At 36.8% G+C, this 17,565-nt stretch overlaps 1 protein-coding gene and 1 long non-coding RNA gene across 2 annotated transcripts in view; one reads left to right on the top strand and one right to left on the bottom strand.

The window, feature by feature from the left end:
• Window positions 1-297: 297 nt before the first annotated feature.
• TTC26 (tetratricopeptide repeat domain 26) overlaps window positions 298-17,565 on the bottom strand; it is a 39,424-nt gene continuing 22,156 nt past the window's right edge. The window contains exons 10-19 of the mRNA XM_005874989.2: window positions 15,899-16,001; window positions 13,109-13,164; window positions 11,943-11,996; window positions 10,649-10,712; window positions 8,813-8,901; window positions 8,517-8,600; window positions 7,544-7,613; window positions 5,861-5,967; window positions 2,698-2,831; window positions 298-1,186 (exon numbers count right to left, since the gene is read on the bottom strand). Coding sequence (XP_005875051.1) covers window positions 1,075-1,186; window positions 2,698-2,831; window positions 5,861-5,967; window positions 7,544-7,613; window positions 8,517-8,600; window positions 8,813-8,901; window positions 10,649-10,712; window positions 11,943-11,996; window positions 13,109-13,164; window positions 15,899-16,001 — 873 coding nt within the window. The 3' untranslated portion in view covers window positions 298-1,074. The remainder of the gene's footprint in view (window positions 1,187-2,697; window positions 2,832-5,860; window positions 5,968-7,543; window positions 7,614-8,516; window positions 8,601-8,812; window positions 8,902-10,648; window positions 10,713-11,942; window positions 11,997-13,108; window positions 13,165-15,898; window positions 16,002-17,565) is intronic.
• LOC106727613 overlaps window positions 12,003-17,565 on the top strand; it is a 15,651-nt gene continuing 10,088 nt past the window's right edge. Inside the window, exons 1-2 of the long non-coding RNA XR_001363841.1 lie at window positions 12,003-12,104; window positions 12,262-12,263. This is a non-coding gene — a long non-coding RNA (uncharacterized LOC106727613). The remainder of the gene's footprint in view (window positions 12,105-12,261; window positions 12,264-17,565) is intronic.

Raw genomic sequence — 17,565 nt, 5'->3', positions numbered from 1 at the left:
TGGCTCTGCACTTTCTACACCTGTAATACTGGGTGCCTTAAACTCAAAGAAAAAAAATATGGTGTAGAAACAAAGGTAATCTGGTACATAAAAACATGCAGGTCTATTTTCTGAAAATAGCTTGTGAGCCTAAGAATGCTCACTTGTATAATAGGTTTACGTTGCGAAAGCTCAGAACATGGGGCTGGGATATTACTTAGGATAGAGCCCAGCCATTAGGAAATCCCTCAAAGGGCTCTACACACCCATGTTCTACATCATTACATTGATACATGGCCATAATGCACACACATAGCCTTTGCAGCCCTACTTTCAAAATTGATGTTTATTCAGCAAGATACACAAAGGGAAAACCTAACCTGTTTTGTTACCTAAAATATAATGAAGAAATGACAAATGAGAGTTCCTTAACAGATTTTTTTCATAGTACTCACCTTTTAAAAAACTGCATTGTTACTCCACTGCAACATGTTGTTATCATCGAGAATTCAGTTACTGAAAGATTAACCCCTAAGCCTATTATCTATTAATGAACAGGCAGCTTGATAAAGGTTCTAACTGACATTCTTAGAATCATCTAGCTATTTTAACTTCTGTTCTCCCAAGATTCAGAGATGCATTACAAAACTCTTTATGGAATTCCCTAGTAACAAGGGGTAGTGTACATAGTAGGCTGAAAATAAGATAATAGGATGATGGTGACTCTTGAGCATTAATGACATTTGCATTGCAGCTTGGAGAAAACGCCATAGAATGTAAATGTAAGAACAAAGCTATGCTGTTCTCCTTAAAGTCAGTAAATTACATGACAGTATTCTGAGTGTTTTTGGAAGAAAGGCACCAGACAAGTTCAAAGTCTTATTGCTGGTCAGATCACACAGGGCCCACAGCACAGACTATGGCACTTGGTTCAGCCAGGAGGCAAGTCTAAGCAGTCACTGGTCTTGTGGCGTGAAGAACAAGGAAGGAAAACGTCAATAAAATAGAGTCCTGCATCTTACATTAAACTCAAGGAAAATGATCCCCAATTTCCTGTCAAAGCAGTGACTGGTTCCCTAGGCCTCCAGAGGGACGTCAGACAGGCACCCTGTTCTCTTTGGCCCATTTCTTCATGATCCGGATGATGTACTCTACTTGGGTGTTACCTGTACTTCTCAGTAGATGGAGCACTTCTCGAAGGGTCTCTCTGAGGAAAGAATTTGAAAGGAAAAGTGATTTAATAGAGAATGAATACTAACATGTAAAATAAACTCTTAACTATTCTTCATATACTTCTAGTAGGGAATTTTTGGTAACAGACTCTTTCCCTGTGTATTCATTAACCAATTACAAACTTCCTAGCATTCTATCTTATGGTGGCATAGTAAAATGAAAATTCTTTTCACCAACCCAAGTTTTCCTTGTTTATTTATACTATCTATACACATGTATTAATCTTTTTGTCTTAATATGACATGAGTATTTCCATTTTTGTGCTTATTCTGCATGACAGAGGAAAAAGAGGGTATATCAACAAGCTGGGGCAGACTTGGATTCCAATTCTAGCTCCTTACTAACAAGTCACTTAACTTGTCTGAGTCCCAGATTTCTCTTTGTTTAAGGTGACAATTACCATAAACTGGGTACCACTGCCATATTTGTGAAATTTTACAAAGCCAGAAGAATGGATGATTTCCTCAAGAAAAATAACATATTAAAAATACGGAAAAAAAGAAAGTTAAGAACCAAGAGTTAGCAAATGCCCAGTATTTATGTTTTAAGTAATTTAAATTTAATTAGAATTAGTGTTTTAAGTAATGCATACTAAAACTTCCCTATGACCTTATCAAATCTACAGGTAACTGCATATTGATCCTCTTCCCTAAGAGTTCTCTCATGTTTTCGACTTATTTTTTCCCCTCAAACAACCTCTTTTACTTAACCAAATTCTTTTAAACTTTTTTTTTCTCCAAAAAATGTTACAGGTCTCATTGTCACCACTGTAATAAGATTACTGTGATGGAAGCATAACCTGTGTCTCAATGTAGCCACATTAATCTTTTAAACTTTTATTTAGGACTGGAAGTAGATATAAAGCGGGAGGTAATTTTTGATAGATTGTTTTCTTATAAAATAATCACACCTGCTATTCATACACCAGTAACAAATACATTCCATGAAGTTATTTTTAGAACACTGAATTTAATTTTAAGCATTCAATTTTTGTTACAAATGGAGCTACAAGCCACTTAATTTTATTTAATCTAATGTCTTAGTATTTTCTGGAATATTAGAGGCAAATGAAGAAAAAATTATTAACCACATCTACTCCACTCCTAATTCTTTGAGGCCTAAACTAAAAGACAAGAAAAAGATAATAGGCAAAGAAAAGATAGAAGAGATTGAGGAAGACGTTGTTTATGCAATGGCAATTCATTTAGAGGCAAATATTTATCTTGCTCTTATATTTGAGAGCTGTAGTATGTTCGATGTCCCCAGTATTAGGATTTAGAATGATGTGATTCTATAAAATAAAAAATTTCTGGAGGAAAAAGGTCAGCTACAAATATATAACATCATAAAGTTTTATTTTTATTCATCATTCTAAAACATCTTATACTTCTGAGTTTTCAGAAGAGGATGTCATCATGAAAATAATTCTTTTTCCTTGCAAACCAGCAAATGAGTAGAGGTAGTGTTTGTTGTCTGTGCACTTACTTGGGTTCTCGCCCAGCTAAGATCATCTGGAAAATGCCCACACAGGCCCCCCTCTTGCCTTCCCAATATTCAGGGTTAGGATCCAGCCTCTCTAGGACATCAAAGGCTTTGGCGGAATAGTAAAACTGGCCCATCTGAATAAAAGAAAGAATTGTGCTAACACTTGTAGTCACAAGATTACACAGAATGAAACTAAACATAAAGATGCCGTGAAGCAGAATTGTATAAAATGAGTGCATGGGTAATGACAAAATTTTCTGTTAGCAAATTAGATAAATTTAAATTCTTTATTAAACCAAGAAAGAAGAAAATCAGTTGGCATACGTGGACTCAATTTAAATTAGCTTACCTTCATTCAGTCTTCAACAGTATGTATTTTTTATATATAGTCAGGTTATTCTATAAGCAACACATCTGTCATTTCTTCTAACTATATTCTAATCTTGAGAATAAATTCCAACAACTGCGATTTGAACTGAGTATTTTTCATGTCTTCAGTACATTCTGTAGGGGATTACTATCATTCATTTTATGCTAGTTTGATCATGTTCAACCCAAGAGGATGGTCTTTCCCTGACCTCGTCTAAATTCTCAGTATGCTTAGATGTATGCTGAATACTACTCTAAAAAACCAACTCTTTAAAACATTTAATTTATTTTGACATATCTTTCCTTGGCCTTGTAAAAAATGCCAAATAACATTAAATTTTGCTTAGATGAGTTTACTTGACTGGCAATCAAAAATGTATAGTGGTATATAACAATTTCACTAAAGGCTTCAAATTGCTGAGTAATCCTCTAGCCAGTGTGGTTTACTTACTTCTCCATTCCTATAAACTGTTGTCATAAACATTTACTCTTTTTTTAAATATATTTTAATGATTTTTTACAGCGAGGTAGGGAGAGGGATAGAGAGTTAGAAACATCGATGAGAGAGAAGCATCGATCAGCTGCCTCCTGCACCCCCGCCACTGGGGATGTGCCCGCAACCAAGGTACATGCCCTTGACCAGAATCGAACCCGGGACCCTTGAGTCCGCAGGCTGATGCTCTATCCACTGAGCCAAACCGGTTAGGGCCATTTACCAATTTCTTGAAGAGCTCTATTGCATTCTTAGCATAGCTTTTTCTCTACTTCAGGGAAAACACAACTTTCCTCCCTTCAGTTCAAATTATACCTTCATTCATCCTTCCCTCTTTTCTGTCTATCTCACAGGGAGAAGTGTTCTTTTATTTTAAGAGAGTGGAGGCAGGGAGAGACAGAGAAACATTGATGTGAAAGAGACACATCAATTGGTTGCCTCCTGCACACACCCTGATGGGAGCCAGGGATTGAGCCTGCAAACGGAGGCACTTGCCCTTGACCAGAATTGAACCTGCAGCTCTTCAGTCCATGGGCTGACCCTCTATCCACTGAGCAAAACTGGCTAGGGCGAGAAGTGTTCCTATTCCTTTTCAAACTTAACCCTTCTTCCTATGTCCTCTTAAGCACTTTTCAGGGTGAAATAACACACATAGAGAATGTTGCATGCTACATAAATGCACAGTTTAATGTCTGATTATAAGGTGAATACAAGTGTAACCACCACGCAGGTCAAGAAAGGAAACATTGACAGCAAAACAGAAGCTCTTTGTGTCCCTTCCAAACCACAACCTTCTCCTTCCCTCTGAATTAACTACTATTCCAACTTTTATGGTCATCAGTCTTTTGACTTTCTTTATAAGCACCTATGTGTATATCTTTAGATAATATAATTGAGTATTGCACTTAGAATTTTATCTATATAAAATAATACTATAAATACTCTTGTGTCTTGTGTATATTTATAAGATTCACCTATATTGCTGGATATAACTCTAATTGTTTTTTAAAAACAATTCTTTATTGTTGAAAGTATTTTTTTTTAAATATTTTATTGATTTTTTACAGAGGGGAAGGGAGAGGGATAGAGAGCTAGAAACATCGATGAGAGAGAAACATCGATCAGCTGCCTCCTGCACACCCGCCACTGGGGATGTGCCCGCAACCAAGGTACATGCCCTTGACCAGAATCGAACCCGGGACCCTTGAGTCCGCAGGCTGATGCTCTATCCACTGAGCCAAACCGGTTAGGGCAAAAGTATTTTTTCCTTCCCTTTCCTTTTTGTTCATCTTCATCCTCTGTCTCCACTGAGCCAAACCGGTTAGGGCATGATTCTTTTTTTAAAAATTTGATTTCAGAGAGAGGGAGGGAGGGAGGGATAGAAACATCAATGATGAGAGAGAATCATTGATCACCTGCCTCCTGCATGCCCCCTACTGGGTATCAAGCCCACAACCCAGGAATGTACCCTGACTGGGAATGGAACTGCAACCTCCTGGTTCATGGGTTGATGCTCAACCACTGAGCCCCACCAGCCAGGCTGTAATGATTCATTTTGACTAACACTAGACTCTCTTTACCTTTACCTGACATTTTTCTCGTCTTTTGGATAAGCAGAAATATACCAAAAATAGGAATTTCTGGAATTTGAGGTGAATTTTTAAAAACGCTCTTAATTTTTAAAAAGCTCCCCCCTGCCTTTCCAATGCCCTACACATACACACACACACACACACACACACACACACACACACACACACACACAGACACACACAGAGTCAGACCTTTACTAAATGACTGCGTCTTCTTTTTCCTTTTCTGGCTCCTTTGTCTTTCCTGTCCACTATTTGCATATTAGTATTCCCTAAGGTTTGCAACCATTTACTTTTCTCACTTTACTTTCTTATCTGGGCAATCCCACTGTTTTTCAGGGTTTCAATTACTACTGAAATGTTGATGATTTCTCTAAATCTATGTCTCTAGATGTTAGAGGACATCTTTCTTGAGCTTCAAAATCAAATTTCCAAATCTTGGGTGAATGGATGCTATCTAAAGATTCACAGCCTTTGGAAATCTAAAACCTCCTCTCTAAATCATTATTTCATATACACATAAAAAACCCCGTCATGCTATCTATGTCTGAACTCAGTTCATTCATAACAGAGATGACATTTCTGATATCACTATGCAAATCTTCTCACCAACAGCCATTTAGTCTGTAGGACACTTTCCCCTAACACTTAGCTAATGCTGCAGTGTGATGCTGATCTTCAATTTCCCTGTATCCTCATTCAGACTCACCTTGTAGCAGTCATTAGCAATGAGCTGTAAGAGGCTAAAGGACTCGCCAGAGGTTTCCATCTTGAGATAAAGTTCCCAGGCTAGTCTTGGTTTCTTATTCATTATATCTACAAAAAAGAAACAAAGATTTATGCTTTTTAAATGTGCAAGAAATACATTTCTACATCTTGCTATTTTATGGATTTAGTTCTATGTTTCAAATATAAAAAGTAATGCTAAATTGCCCTAACTGGTTTGGCTCAGTGGATAGAGCGTTGGCCTGCGGACTCAAAGGTCCCAGGTTCGATTCCAGTCAAGGGCATGTACCTTGGTTGCAGGCACATACCCAGTAGGGAGTGTGCGGGAGGCAGCTGATCGATGTGTCTCTCTCATCAATGTTTCTAACTCTCTGTCCCTCTCCCTTCCTCTCTGTAAAAAAATCAATAAAATATATTTAAAAAAAAAAGTAATGCTAAATAGCTCTTACATGGAAAGCTCGCAATGTTGGCATTAAGTTGGTTCCCTATCTTAATTATACCGTACTTATTTTTATTTAAGTTAGTATTCAGATAATTATGTCTTTTTAAGTTGGGTTGATTTCTAGTAGTTCCCACTTAGGTCATCTGCTTAAAAGAGGACACCTATCATTCATTCAATTCTGCTCATGTATTTTCAGCCTCACTTAGAATATCTGACTGCTAAAATTTTCCTGCAACTTTAAAACTCAAGGAACATTTTAAATCCAGATGAACAGAAGGAGCAAGAAAAGACAGTGGGGAGAGAGAGAGAGAGAGAGAGAGAGAGAGAGAGAGAGAGAGAGAAAGCTAAATAATATTTTAAAAATTATGTTTTTGCCATTTTGCCCCATTTTAGTTCTGCATCATAGTGAAAAGATAAAATTAGCATCATAGTGAAAAGATAAAATTAGCCTAACAGTATCATTTCATACAAAACAACACTGTAAACTGAGGCTCTGGAAACTTTAACAGGAAGAACCTGCCATTTTTCAGGACTGGACATGCTAGGTCAATGCTACATGGCAGACCTAATCACACGGTAGAATTATATATGTGTATGGCCACCCTAACTGACCAGCATTAATAACACTGTAAACTGAGGCTCATTAATAACATGATTTCGGTGTTCACTTGTTTTATAGCACAAAACAAAATTAGAAAATGCTCAGTATAATTTCCTTCCAGAAGATTTTACAGCAGGGAACAAAAAGATAATTCTTCTATAACATTTGAAAGAAGACTCACAGCCCAGCTGGTGTGACTTGAGTGGTTGAGCGTCGACCTGTGAACCAGGAGGTCACAGATCCGATTCCTGGTCAGGGCACATGCCCAGTTTGCAGGCTTGATCCCCAGTGTGAGGCATGCAGGAGGCAGCCTATCAGTGATTCCTTCTCATCACTGATGCTTTTACTCTTTCTCTCTCCCTTCCTCTCTGAAATCAATAAAAATATATCTTAAAAAAAAAGACTCATAGTATGATCATGGGGATATAAAGTACAGCATAGGGAATACTGTCAATAATATTGTAATAACTACACATGGTATCAGATAGGTACTAGATTTATCAGGGTGATAACTTAGTAAGTTATATAATGTCTAATCACTGGGGTATACACCTGAAACTAATATAATATTGTATGTCAACTGTAATTGAAAAATAAAAAATTACAGTAAAAAAAAGACTCACAGCATCGAGCTAACCAACTGAGGTAAATGTAATCATTTTTTAACTTCTCACTTTGTATTAAAAGGAAAACCTGCAAGAAGAGGAAAGAAAGGGAATAAACATGAAGATGGTTTTGCAGTAAAAACATTCATATCTGCTTATCTTACATTAATGTTTAACATAGCCTTATAAATGATCAAATTCTACACAGGCTGCTAAGATAGTGAAGGACAAAATTGTGGTGATCTTAACATACTTCTCTGGTATTGATATCACAAGCTGACAAAAGGTTGGTAAGGATATAAAAGACTTGAACAAAATAATTAACAACTGTACAATACATATTATTTTCAAGAATGCATGATCATGCTACTGGGCAATTTTAAAGGGTTGGTGTTACACAGACCACATTCTGTGACCACAATACGATTAAGTTAGAAATCAAAATTTAAAACCTGAGAAGGATAATGCATGCTTGAAAATCATAAAGCATTTTAAAATAACTCAGTCAAAAAAGGAATCATAATGGAAATTAGTTGAATAATTTGTTGAATAACAAAATTCAATTGAATAATTCAACTGAATTATTTTGAATAATTTAAACAAATCACTCTATGAAGTTAGAAGCAAGATCATTGTTAGCCTTATAGTAAAGAGATTGATTCAAAGAGGGGATGAGGAGGTTTCTAGGATTATGATAATATTCTGTTTCATGATTTGGGTTCTAATTATTTGAAAAATCCATCTAGCTATATGCTTTGATTTGTATACTTTTCTCCATTTATATTATGCTTTTATAAAATTTATCAGAAAAGGAGAACATTCATGTGGTCATAAAATCCATATACCTATTCACATTGTACTTTCTAATGTGACCTAAGAAAAAAAGAAACTTTTACTAGTCCTTTACCCTTGAACATTTTATTTCAGTGAGAAAAAAGCAACAATGTTTTTAGACAGAATCATTCGAATGCCTTCCAAAGCAGGTACCCACCTCTTCACCCTCACTGGTATTGCCTGTTGCAGCTTTGGCTTGGGCATAATTAAAGTTAAAGATGTCATCATTATAGAAGTAACTCTGAAAAACATCCCAAGAACAGGTCACATTGAGCATTACCATATAAAATAGAAAAACATGTTATACAAGATAAACACAAAAATAAGCGTAAGGAATTAGCTGATGCCACCAATGCCTCCATAATAAAAAGGCTATCTCTAAGAATATCTTCTCTCCGACATATTATATATAGTATTTTGTACACCAAGTCATCTAGAAAATTCTATACTGACCTTAAATGAGTTGAGGTAAATCAGAACATCATCAAATTGCTTGAGCAGGAAGAAACAGGACGCCATGCACTGTCTCCCTGGTATTGTATCTGAGATGGAATGGGAACAGACACCATGTCTATTCAAGAAACTAAAAGGCATCTTTAGCAGAAATTTCAGTTATTTATAATTTAGAGATAGGAATGTATTACCAGACAGTTTTCTAGATTCTGAAGTTACAGATTCTGTTTCGTGAACAAAACCTCAGCATAATGGAGATCACAGTACGTCAGAGTGACCAATAATCTCTCTCCATGTTGACTCTGAGTTCAAAATGAACACATGCCCTGCAGGCTACAGTATTCTCCAGATCACTTTTTATTTTCTTGCCCAGCTCTGACACCTGCACATACAACTAATGTGGCGCGGTCTCCATCGTAACTCATCTAAGACAACCTAGCCCTTTTTAAAAATATATATTTTTATTGATTTCAGAGAGGAAGGGAGAGGGAGAGAGAGATATAACATCAATGAGAGAGAATTATTGACTGGCTGCCTCCTGCACGCCCCCACTGGGGATCGAGCCCACCACCCAGGGAATGTGCCTTGACCGGGAATCGAACTGTGACCTCCTGGTTCATAGGTTGATGCTCAACCACTGAGCCACACTGGCCAGGCAACCTAGCACTTTCTATCTCAAATGGAGAATAAATTTGCCATGGAACCACCTGATCCTGATCCTGACCCAACCGTCTGTCTGATATCATATTCCTATTTGAGGCAGCAGATGTTTAGTGTAACCTCCACACTTGCCATTGGCACTCCCAATCCTCCTTATTCTCTTTCTGCTCAGTTTTCCCCATAGCAACTCATCATAGTCATATATACTATATAATCTATTTATTTTTTATGTTTATAGTCTGTCACACTAGACCGTATGTTCCACAAAAGAAGGGGGATTTTCATTTGGTTTACTGCTATATCCCCAACACCTCAATAAATTTTTGTAGTATGAATGAGTGAAATGGGGAAAGGAAATATTATTTGATAAATGGTTTTGGTGAAATATTTGGGAAAAAATCCAGGGGTGATAAAAATATCTAACAACCAGTTCAGCATGAACACATCATCAGAATAGATGCTGGCCATAGACAATTGGTACAGACAGCCATACCAGTTCACACTGGTTATGGGCCCTTTTTATAGCTCTTCCTCAAGTCTTACACTGAATCTTGACTGATGAAATCAATACTTTAATAACAGAAACAAAGCCACAAAACAAATTGTGGGAAATATGGGTGAATATTATATAACTGCAGGGGTCAAAGCACTGTCTAAGCTTGATACCCATGTTAGAATTCATTATGGAGAGGATAAACTTAATTAAATAAGGTTTAAATAGTTTAATATTAGAAAAAATATGATAGGCAAAGTTAAAAGTCAAATGACCCACTGGGAAAAAAAAATCTATAAGAGCTCTTGAAAAATCAATTAAAGTTACCATTTCAAATAAAAAAAAAAAAAACAGAATAAAAAACTCATAAACTAAAGAATATATTTATTCTCCTCTATTTCTAAATTCTCTCATCCCACTCCAGCTGAGATGCTGAAAAGAGCTAATTCCAATATTCTCTCCTTTGTCTGACTTCCCACCTTATAATGGGAAACCTAACAGATGTAGCACTTATTCTTATTCTTTTTAGAATGTTAGATGAATAATATTTTATTTATTTAAACGAGGCATGGGGCCCGCCGGCTGTGAGTTTGACATGCTTGCCAAAGACTCAAACTTGACCAGGCAGTATACAACCAGCTCAAATTATGGATCATGTTCATAAGTACATATTTCAGACATACCACATTCACTAGCTGATCCTCCCACCAACTGGAAGAACTGCTGGGCAATTTTCATATGATCCCTCTGAAAAACAAAGCAGAGCTTCTATAGAGGAATAAAATGAAAATATTTTATTTATATTATACTTTATGGTTTTAACATATTTATCAGGATTTAACACATACTCTTGTTTTAAATCCTCCCAAACAAAACCAATTCTGATTAGCACACAACTAGAAAATGATAACCTGAAACTGAATTAACACCTACTCTAGCAGGAGCCGGTTTGGCTCAGTGCATAGAGTGTCGGCCTGCAGACTGAAAGGTCCCAGGTTTGATTCCGGTCAAGGGCACGGTTGCAGGCTCCTCTTGGCCCAGGCCCTGGTCGGGTGTGTGCAGGAGGCAACCAATTGATGTGTCTCTCTCACATTGATGTTTCTCTCTCTCTGTTTCTCCCCCTCCCACTCTCTCTAAAAATCAATAGAAATATATCCTCGAGTGAGGATTAAAAAAAACAAAAGCCTACTCTGGGACAGATAGAAAACAAGAAAAAAAAAATCCATCCCAAAGTTCTATCCTAAAAGTACCTTCATTAAATGAACTCATTCATGTACTCATTCGTTCACTTAAATATTTATTGCTCTTTTACCATATATTAGAACTTGTAATATGACTATGGTCATAACAAGGAGTATTTATTAAACAAACTCATTCATATATTCAATAACTATTAATTGCCTATCTGTTAAATGAGGCTCTGTGAAGTGAGCTGGAGATAAGATTTATTTATATTCCACTTTGTTCCAAAAAGAACTTAATATTATTATTTAGAATATTAGAATTCTAAAAAATAAAAGAATTTTTATTCTTTTTAGAATGTTAGATGAATAATATTTAGATTAATAAGAGCTTAATTTTAGATACAGTTTTTGTATTTATAAAAAGCATTCCAATAGAAACAATTATTCCCATTTTACAGATGCCAAAATTATAGCTCAGAGCTGTACAATGTTGAAAAAAAAGTCACTGAAAGTAAGAATGAAGCTGTGCAATGATTAGATATATACACTGTTTAAAAATTGGGCTCTTTTTAAACAAAGCAACAATTCTTAGCATTAAAGACTTTTTTCTTTTTTTTTTTGTCTTTAACAGAATTCTTTTTACAATGAGACCTGATTGGGGGATATGGAGAAATGAGGGCTGCAGAAGAGCCTATTTGTAAGCTTGCTGCTGGTTGAAGGTTAACATTTGTTTTGTTTTTTTCCATACACTATAACTTGGCAAACTATAGATTACCAGTGATGTCATACTCACCGATCCCATTTCCTGGCCAAGGGCTGCATTGACCACTCCTTTGAGGATATACTCCTGGAAACATGCAATAACACTGATTGATTTCAAAGGAATGTGGAGCTATGAGATATCTTTCAAGTTAATTATTTGCAACAACTCAGTACTTGACATATATTATCAAAAGTTACCCAGAGTCTCTTTTCTCTGTTCTATCCCTGGCCTGAATGAAAGAATTAAGAGATTTTCATTTGGTTCCAGCAGGCAAGTGTCCATATAACAGAACTCACCATATTTGTAAATTCTCAATCTTAAGCAGAAATAACTCAGTGGGAACTTCTAGGAGTTAAGTTTTATTTCATTTCAATATAATGGAAACAAATTAACAGTAAAAATGTTTACATGATAATTTGTATCACCTTGTCAGCCACTGCCATTCTCTGTGACCATTTCATATACATTATCTCCCCTTTTCAATGCTATAGTAACTTTCCTTTGCTAGTGATTCTTTCTTTCTTTTCTTTTCTTTTCTTTTTTTTTAAAAAGTGTCCTCTAGTTTCCATCTGTAAAGCATTCTCTTTTGGAGTCCTAGGGCCTCACCTATATCCTTGTCAGACTTGGTTCTATTCTTTAACAGACATCCTCCTTAGCAGCTTTATCAATTTTTATATGGGTGCTCTCCCTTTTTTAAAGAAGCCTCATACTAGTAAAAAGAATCATACAGAAGATGCTAAAGCTTTTAATGCATTTGAGAAATATATCTGTTTAGACTTCATGGGCTCTTTCATTCCATAAGTAGAATGACTACTGTGTGCTTAGTGTACATAGCATTGGAGATACAATGCTGACACAAGGAGCTAATCATCAGGTGATGGGCGGAGACAAGTTGCAGGCAATTTACTAACGATATACCGGTAAGTCGTTGCTTTCATCAGAATTCTAGATTCCAGTATTTTTAAACCTCAACTCTTTGGGGGAAATGACCACATATAAGGGAGTTTAAAAATACCCAAAACCCCAGAACATTCATTCTTATATCAACAGTCTCACAAAACATTCCTAGATCAATATGTGGACTTTCCTGGGATTCCATAAGCAGTAATCTTCTTTAATATGCCTTCCAGCTATTGTTCCAAAGTTCCATTTTAAACAGAACTTGGTTAGTAAAAATATAACACGTTCTTAATTACCTGAGGAGTAGCAGGTTCCAGATCCTTGATTAAGTTATAAGCTTCTTGTACATCATCTGAAATACAAAAAAATAAGTAGCTATACTAGTCCATATTTCAGCAAACTCTTCTGAAACAGTCACCAAAAAGTAAGATCCTTCAGTACTCAAACATTCATGAGAATTATGATCTATTTTATCTGTCCTCTAAGCCTCTGTCAAGTTCAATGTTGAATAGTTATCCTAAAGATAACCAAATATCCTTAGGAAACCCATATTAAGCCATGTAGCACTTAAAAAATGTTCAAGCAAAAAATATAGATTGGGTGTTACATACCAATGACACTATAGTTATCTAAGAAAAACAACCATTTTTTAAAAATGTTTCACAACAATAAAAAAGATATATACAGAGGTGAGCAAAAGTAGGTTAAATTATCAATCATCATTACCTAAAAGATAAATCCTAAGTAAGGATAAGAAACAATAACAACAATAATAAGACAAATAATATAAATAAATATAATCATTAAATAAAATAATAATACAAGAATAAACTCTGTTTCGTGTACTCACAACTATAAACCTACTTTTGCTGACCCCTGTATTAAGCATGTAGGAGTGAAATGACATGAAGTCTGTGATTGGCTTTCCAACATCTCAGCAACAAAAAAAAAAAAAAAGAGGGAGGAGATGAAAAAAGACTGTCACTATCTTGAAAACCATTGAATCTGGGATGATTATGTGGGTGTCCATACTACTTTTGTTTATGTCTGAAAATTTTTATAATAAAAATTGACAAAAGATTAATTTATGAAATATATAAGATGCTTCTTTTTTTGTTTTATTTTTGTTAATCCTCATCCGAGGATATCTTTCCATTTATTTTTAGAGAGAGTGGAAGGGAGGGAAGGGGAGAAACAGAGAGAGAAAATCATCGATGTGAGAGAGACACATCTATTGGTTGCCTTCCACAGGCGCCCAACCAAGGCCAGGGATCAAGCCTGCAACTGAGGTACATGTCCTTGACAAGAATTGAACCCGGACCCTTCAGTCCGAGGGCAAATGCTCTATCCACTGAGCCAAACCAGCTAGGACAGATGTTTCTTTAATTCTTATCACAAAGTATATTTCTTTGTGCTTACATATCACATAGAACTGTTTCCAAGTTCATGTTTTTATTTTAATCAACACTTAACATTTTCCTCAGTGAGGATTATGTTGTCTGGTTGGTTTCTCCCATGCATCTAAAAGGTCCCACACTGTTAGTCTGAAGTCCATGATGGAGTGCCACCACCAGTGCGTGGCCACTACTGCCCTGTACTTAACACAATGAGAGCAAATACAAAACAGTTCATGATAAAAAACGCTTAAGAAGATGTGGATGAATCAAGCATGTCAAACTCAAAAGCTAACATGGGCCAAATAAACAAGGTTTAAGTTTATGTGGGCCGCAAAAAAAGAAAAGCTTCAATTTTCATAGAAACTTAGGTTTACAATTCTGGTTAAGGGCATTAAAAAAAAAAAGAAAGAAACATAGGTTTATTTCGATAGAGATATGCTGAATACAAAGGGCTGAAACAAATGAGCAATCATTAACATAAAATAAAAGAACATTTTAATAAAAATTAACATTTTTTTCTTGAACATTAACTTACCAGACACTATAACTGCACAAATTAATAAGTATAACGCAAATAAACCTATTTTTCTTGTTCTCCGAAAGCAAAATATTTCCTGTTGCACACACCAAACAAGTCAGTACAAGACTAATGACGTGGCAATCGGCTGCTAAAATATTCGCTGCTAATATCAGTGGAGAGAAATGGTGCGCCTGCGTGTAAGGTGTGTAAGAGAAATGAATGCAACACGATTATAGAGTCAGTCATTAGCGAACATTGTAGTCCATTATTAATAATTACGTATAACAGGATATTGTAAAAATTAAATTACGAAATTTTTTTAAAAATATATTTTATTGATATTTTTTTTTCAGAGAGGAAGGGAGAGGGATAGAGTTAGAAACATCAATGAGAGAGAAACATTGATCAGCTGCCTCCTGCACACCTCCTACTGGGGATGTGCCCGCAACCAAGGTACATGCCCTTGACCAGAATCAAACCTGGGACCCTTAAGTCTGCAGGCTGACGCTCTATCCACTGAGCCAAACCAGCTAGGGCAAATTACGAAATTTTTATTAAAACATTTCTTACATACTGTTATATTGGCTGGGCCACAAAAATATTTTCTGTGGGCCATGAGTTTGACATGCTTCCTGTATATTATACACTAGAGGCCCGGTGCACAAAATTTGTGCACAGTAGGATCCCTAGGCCTGGCCAGCGATCAGGGCTGATCAGGGCCTTTTGGCTGCCAGCTGGGGCCTGCCTTCGCTCCGCGCCAACCCCTGGTGGTCAGCGCATGTCATAGTGAGCGATCGAACTCCCAGTCGAACTCCTGAGGGGACACTTTGCATATTAGCCTTTTATAAATATAGATGGGGAAACCCTAGGAAAAAGAAAGAACTGCCAGGGATGGGAAGGAAAAACTGAAATACAATGGGCAAAGAACAGAGGAGAGGAAAATAGAAAAATAGAAAAATAGAATGAGGGAGAAGGTTGGAAGCAACAGAGGAAGAAAGAGAAGCTAAAGAGTAAAGGCACAACAAATAACCAAAAATATTGCTCTGTCCTATGAACTTATTGCAAATATATTTTTGGAAGTATTATGGATTTTAAAAGCTAAGCAAATAGATCAATTAGAGATTAAATGTTCTAAAGTATAAGTATGTTTAAAGACAAAATTTCCTTACCTTGACGAAGGTAGTAAATCACTAAGTTTAGCCTTGCTTCAGGAATGACATCAACCAGGGGAGGCAAAACCTGCAAAGCCCCTTCACCTCCTCGGAAGACAACCTAGAGATGGAGAAGCTGAGTTATTATGGCAACGAGTACAAATATATTTATTGGTGGAAATGTTTCAGGAACTGAGACTTGTAAGTGGATACATGATGCCAACTCAAATAGCCCTGGGAATCAGTTAATATCTTGAGAACTTTTATCATTCACTGAATGTATTATTGCCTAACTATTACCTGTGCTTCTAACCATTCACCTTTCCCCTCCCCTCTGATTTTGATCCTTGTATTTAAATATTTCCTTTTTTACCCTATCTAAAATCTATCTTCACTATCAGTCTTATACTGTTATCCTCCTTTATTTTTATTCATAGCATTTATCACTTCATTTTATGTATTTTGTATCTGTTTATCTGTTACACCCTCCAGCATATAAGCTCCATATGACAAGGAGCTTTGCATTTACTGTGTACTCCCAGCCCCTAGCACTGTATCTAGCATAGTTGGTATTCATTATTATTTGATTTTAGAGCGAGAGGAAGAGAGAGAGAGAAACATCGATGTGATAGCGACACATCAATCGGCTGCCTCCTGCACAACTCCTACTGGGGATTGAACCTGCAACCCAGGCATGTGCTCTGACCGGGAATCGAACTGGCAACCTTTCGGTACACAGGATGATGCCCAACCAACTAAGCCACACTACTAGGGCAGAATGAATATATTTTTGAAGCTCTCTATACACATGACCTTGACCTCACTTAAAAAAAAAAAAAAGCATTATCTAGCCCTAGCTGTTTAGCTCAGTTGGTTGGGTGTTGTCCAGTTCACCAAAAGGTTGCCAGTTTGATTCCTGGCCAGGGCATATGCCCAGGTTGCTGGCTCAATCCCTAGTAGGGGGTATGCAGGAAGCAGCTAATGGATGTTTGGATCTCACCTTGATGTTTTCTCTCCTTCTCCCTTCCTCACAGTATAAAAATCAATAAAAAAATTTTTTAAAGCTGTCCTGGCTGGTATTTCTCAGTGGTTAGAGCATCGGCCCATACACCAAAGGGCCATGGGTTCAATTCCCAGTCAAAAGCACGTATCTGGATTGAAGGTTCCATCCCCAGTCCCAGTCGGGAGGCAATCAATTGATGTGTCTCTCTCTCATCACTGTTTTTCTCTCTTTCTTCCTTCCTCCCTCCCTTCCACTGTCTAAAAATCAATGGAGCCCAGCCAGTGTGGCTCAGTGGTTGAGAGTCGGCCTATGAACCAGGAGGTCATGGTTTGATTCCTGGCCAGAGCACACGTCCAGGTTGTGGACTCGATCCCCTGTGTTGGGCATGCAGGAGGCAGTCAATCAATGATTCTCTCTCATTATTGATCTTTCTGCCTCCTTCTCCCTCTCCCTTCCTCTCTGAAATCAATAAAAATATATTATAAATAAATAAATAAAAATCAATGGAAAAAAATATCCTCAGGTGTGGATTAATAAAAAAGAAAAAAACCATTATCTAAATTATACTAAGTATAAAAAACAGTGACCTGCTGGCCTGGTCACTCCTTACTGCCCCCCATGCCGGCCTAGTTGCCCCCAACTGCCTCCCTCTGCTGGCCTGGTCGCCCCTAACTGCCCCCCC

Source organism: Myotis brandtii, unplaced genomic scaffold, assembly GCF_000412655.1.
Source record: "Myotis brandtii unplaced genomic scaffold, ASM41265v1 scaffold455, whole genome shotgun sequence".
Lineage (NCBI taxonomy): Eukaryota > Metazoa > Chordata > Mammalia > Chiroptera > Vespertilionidae > Myotis > Myotis brandtii.
Note: the sequence above shows the minus strand (reverse complement) of the source record. Positions and strands in the feature narration are given on the sequence as shown.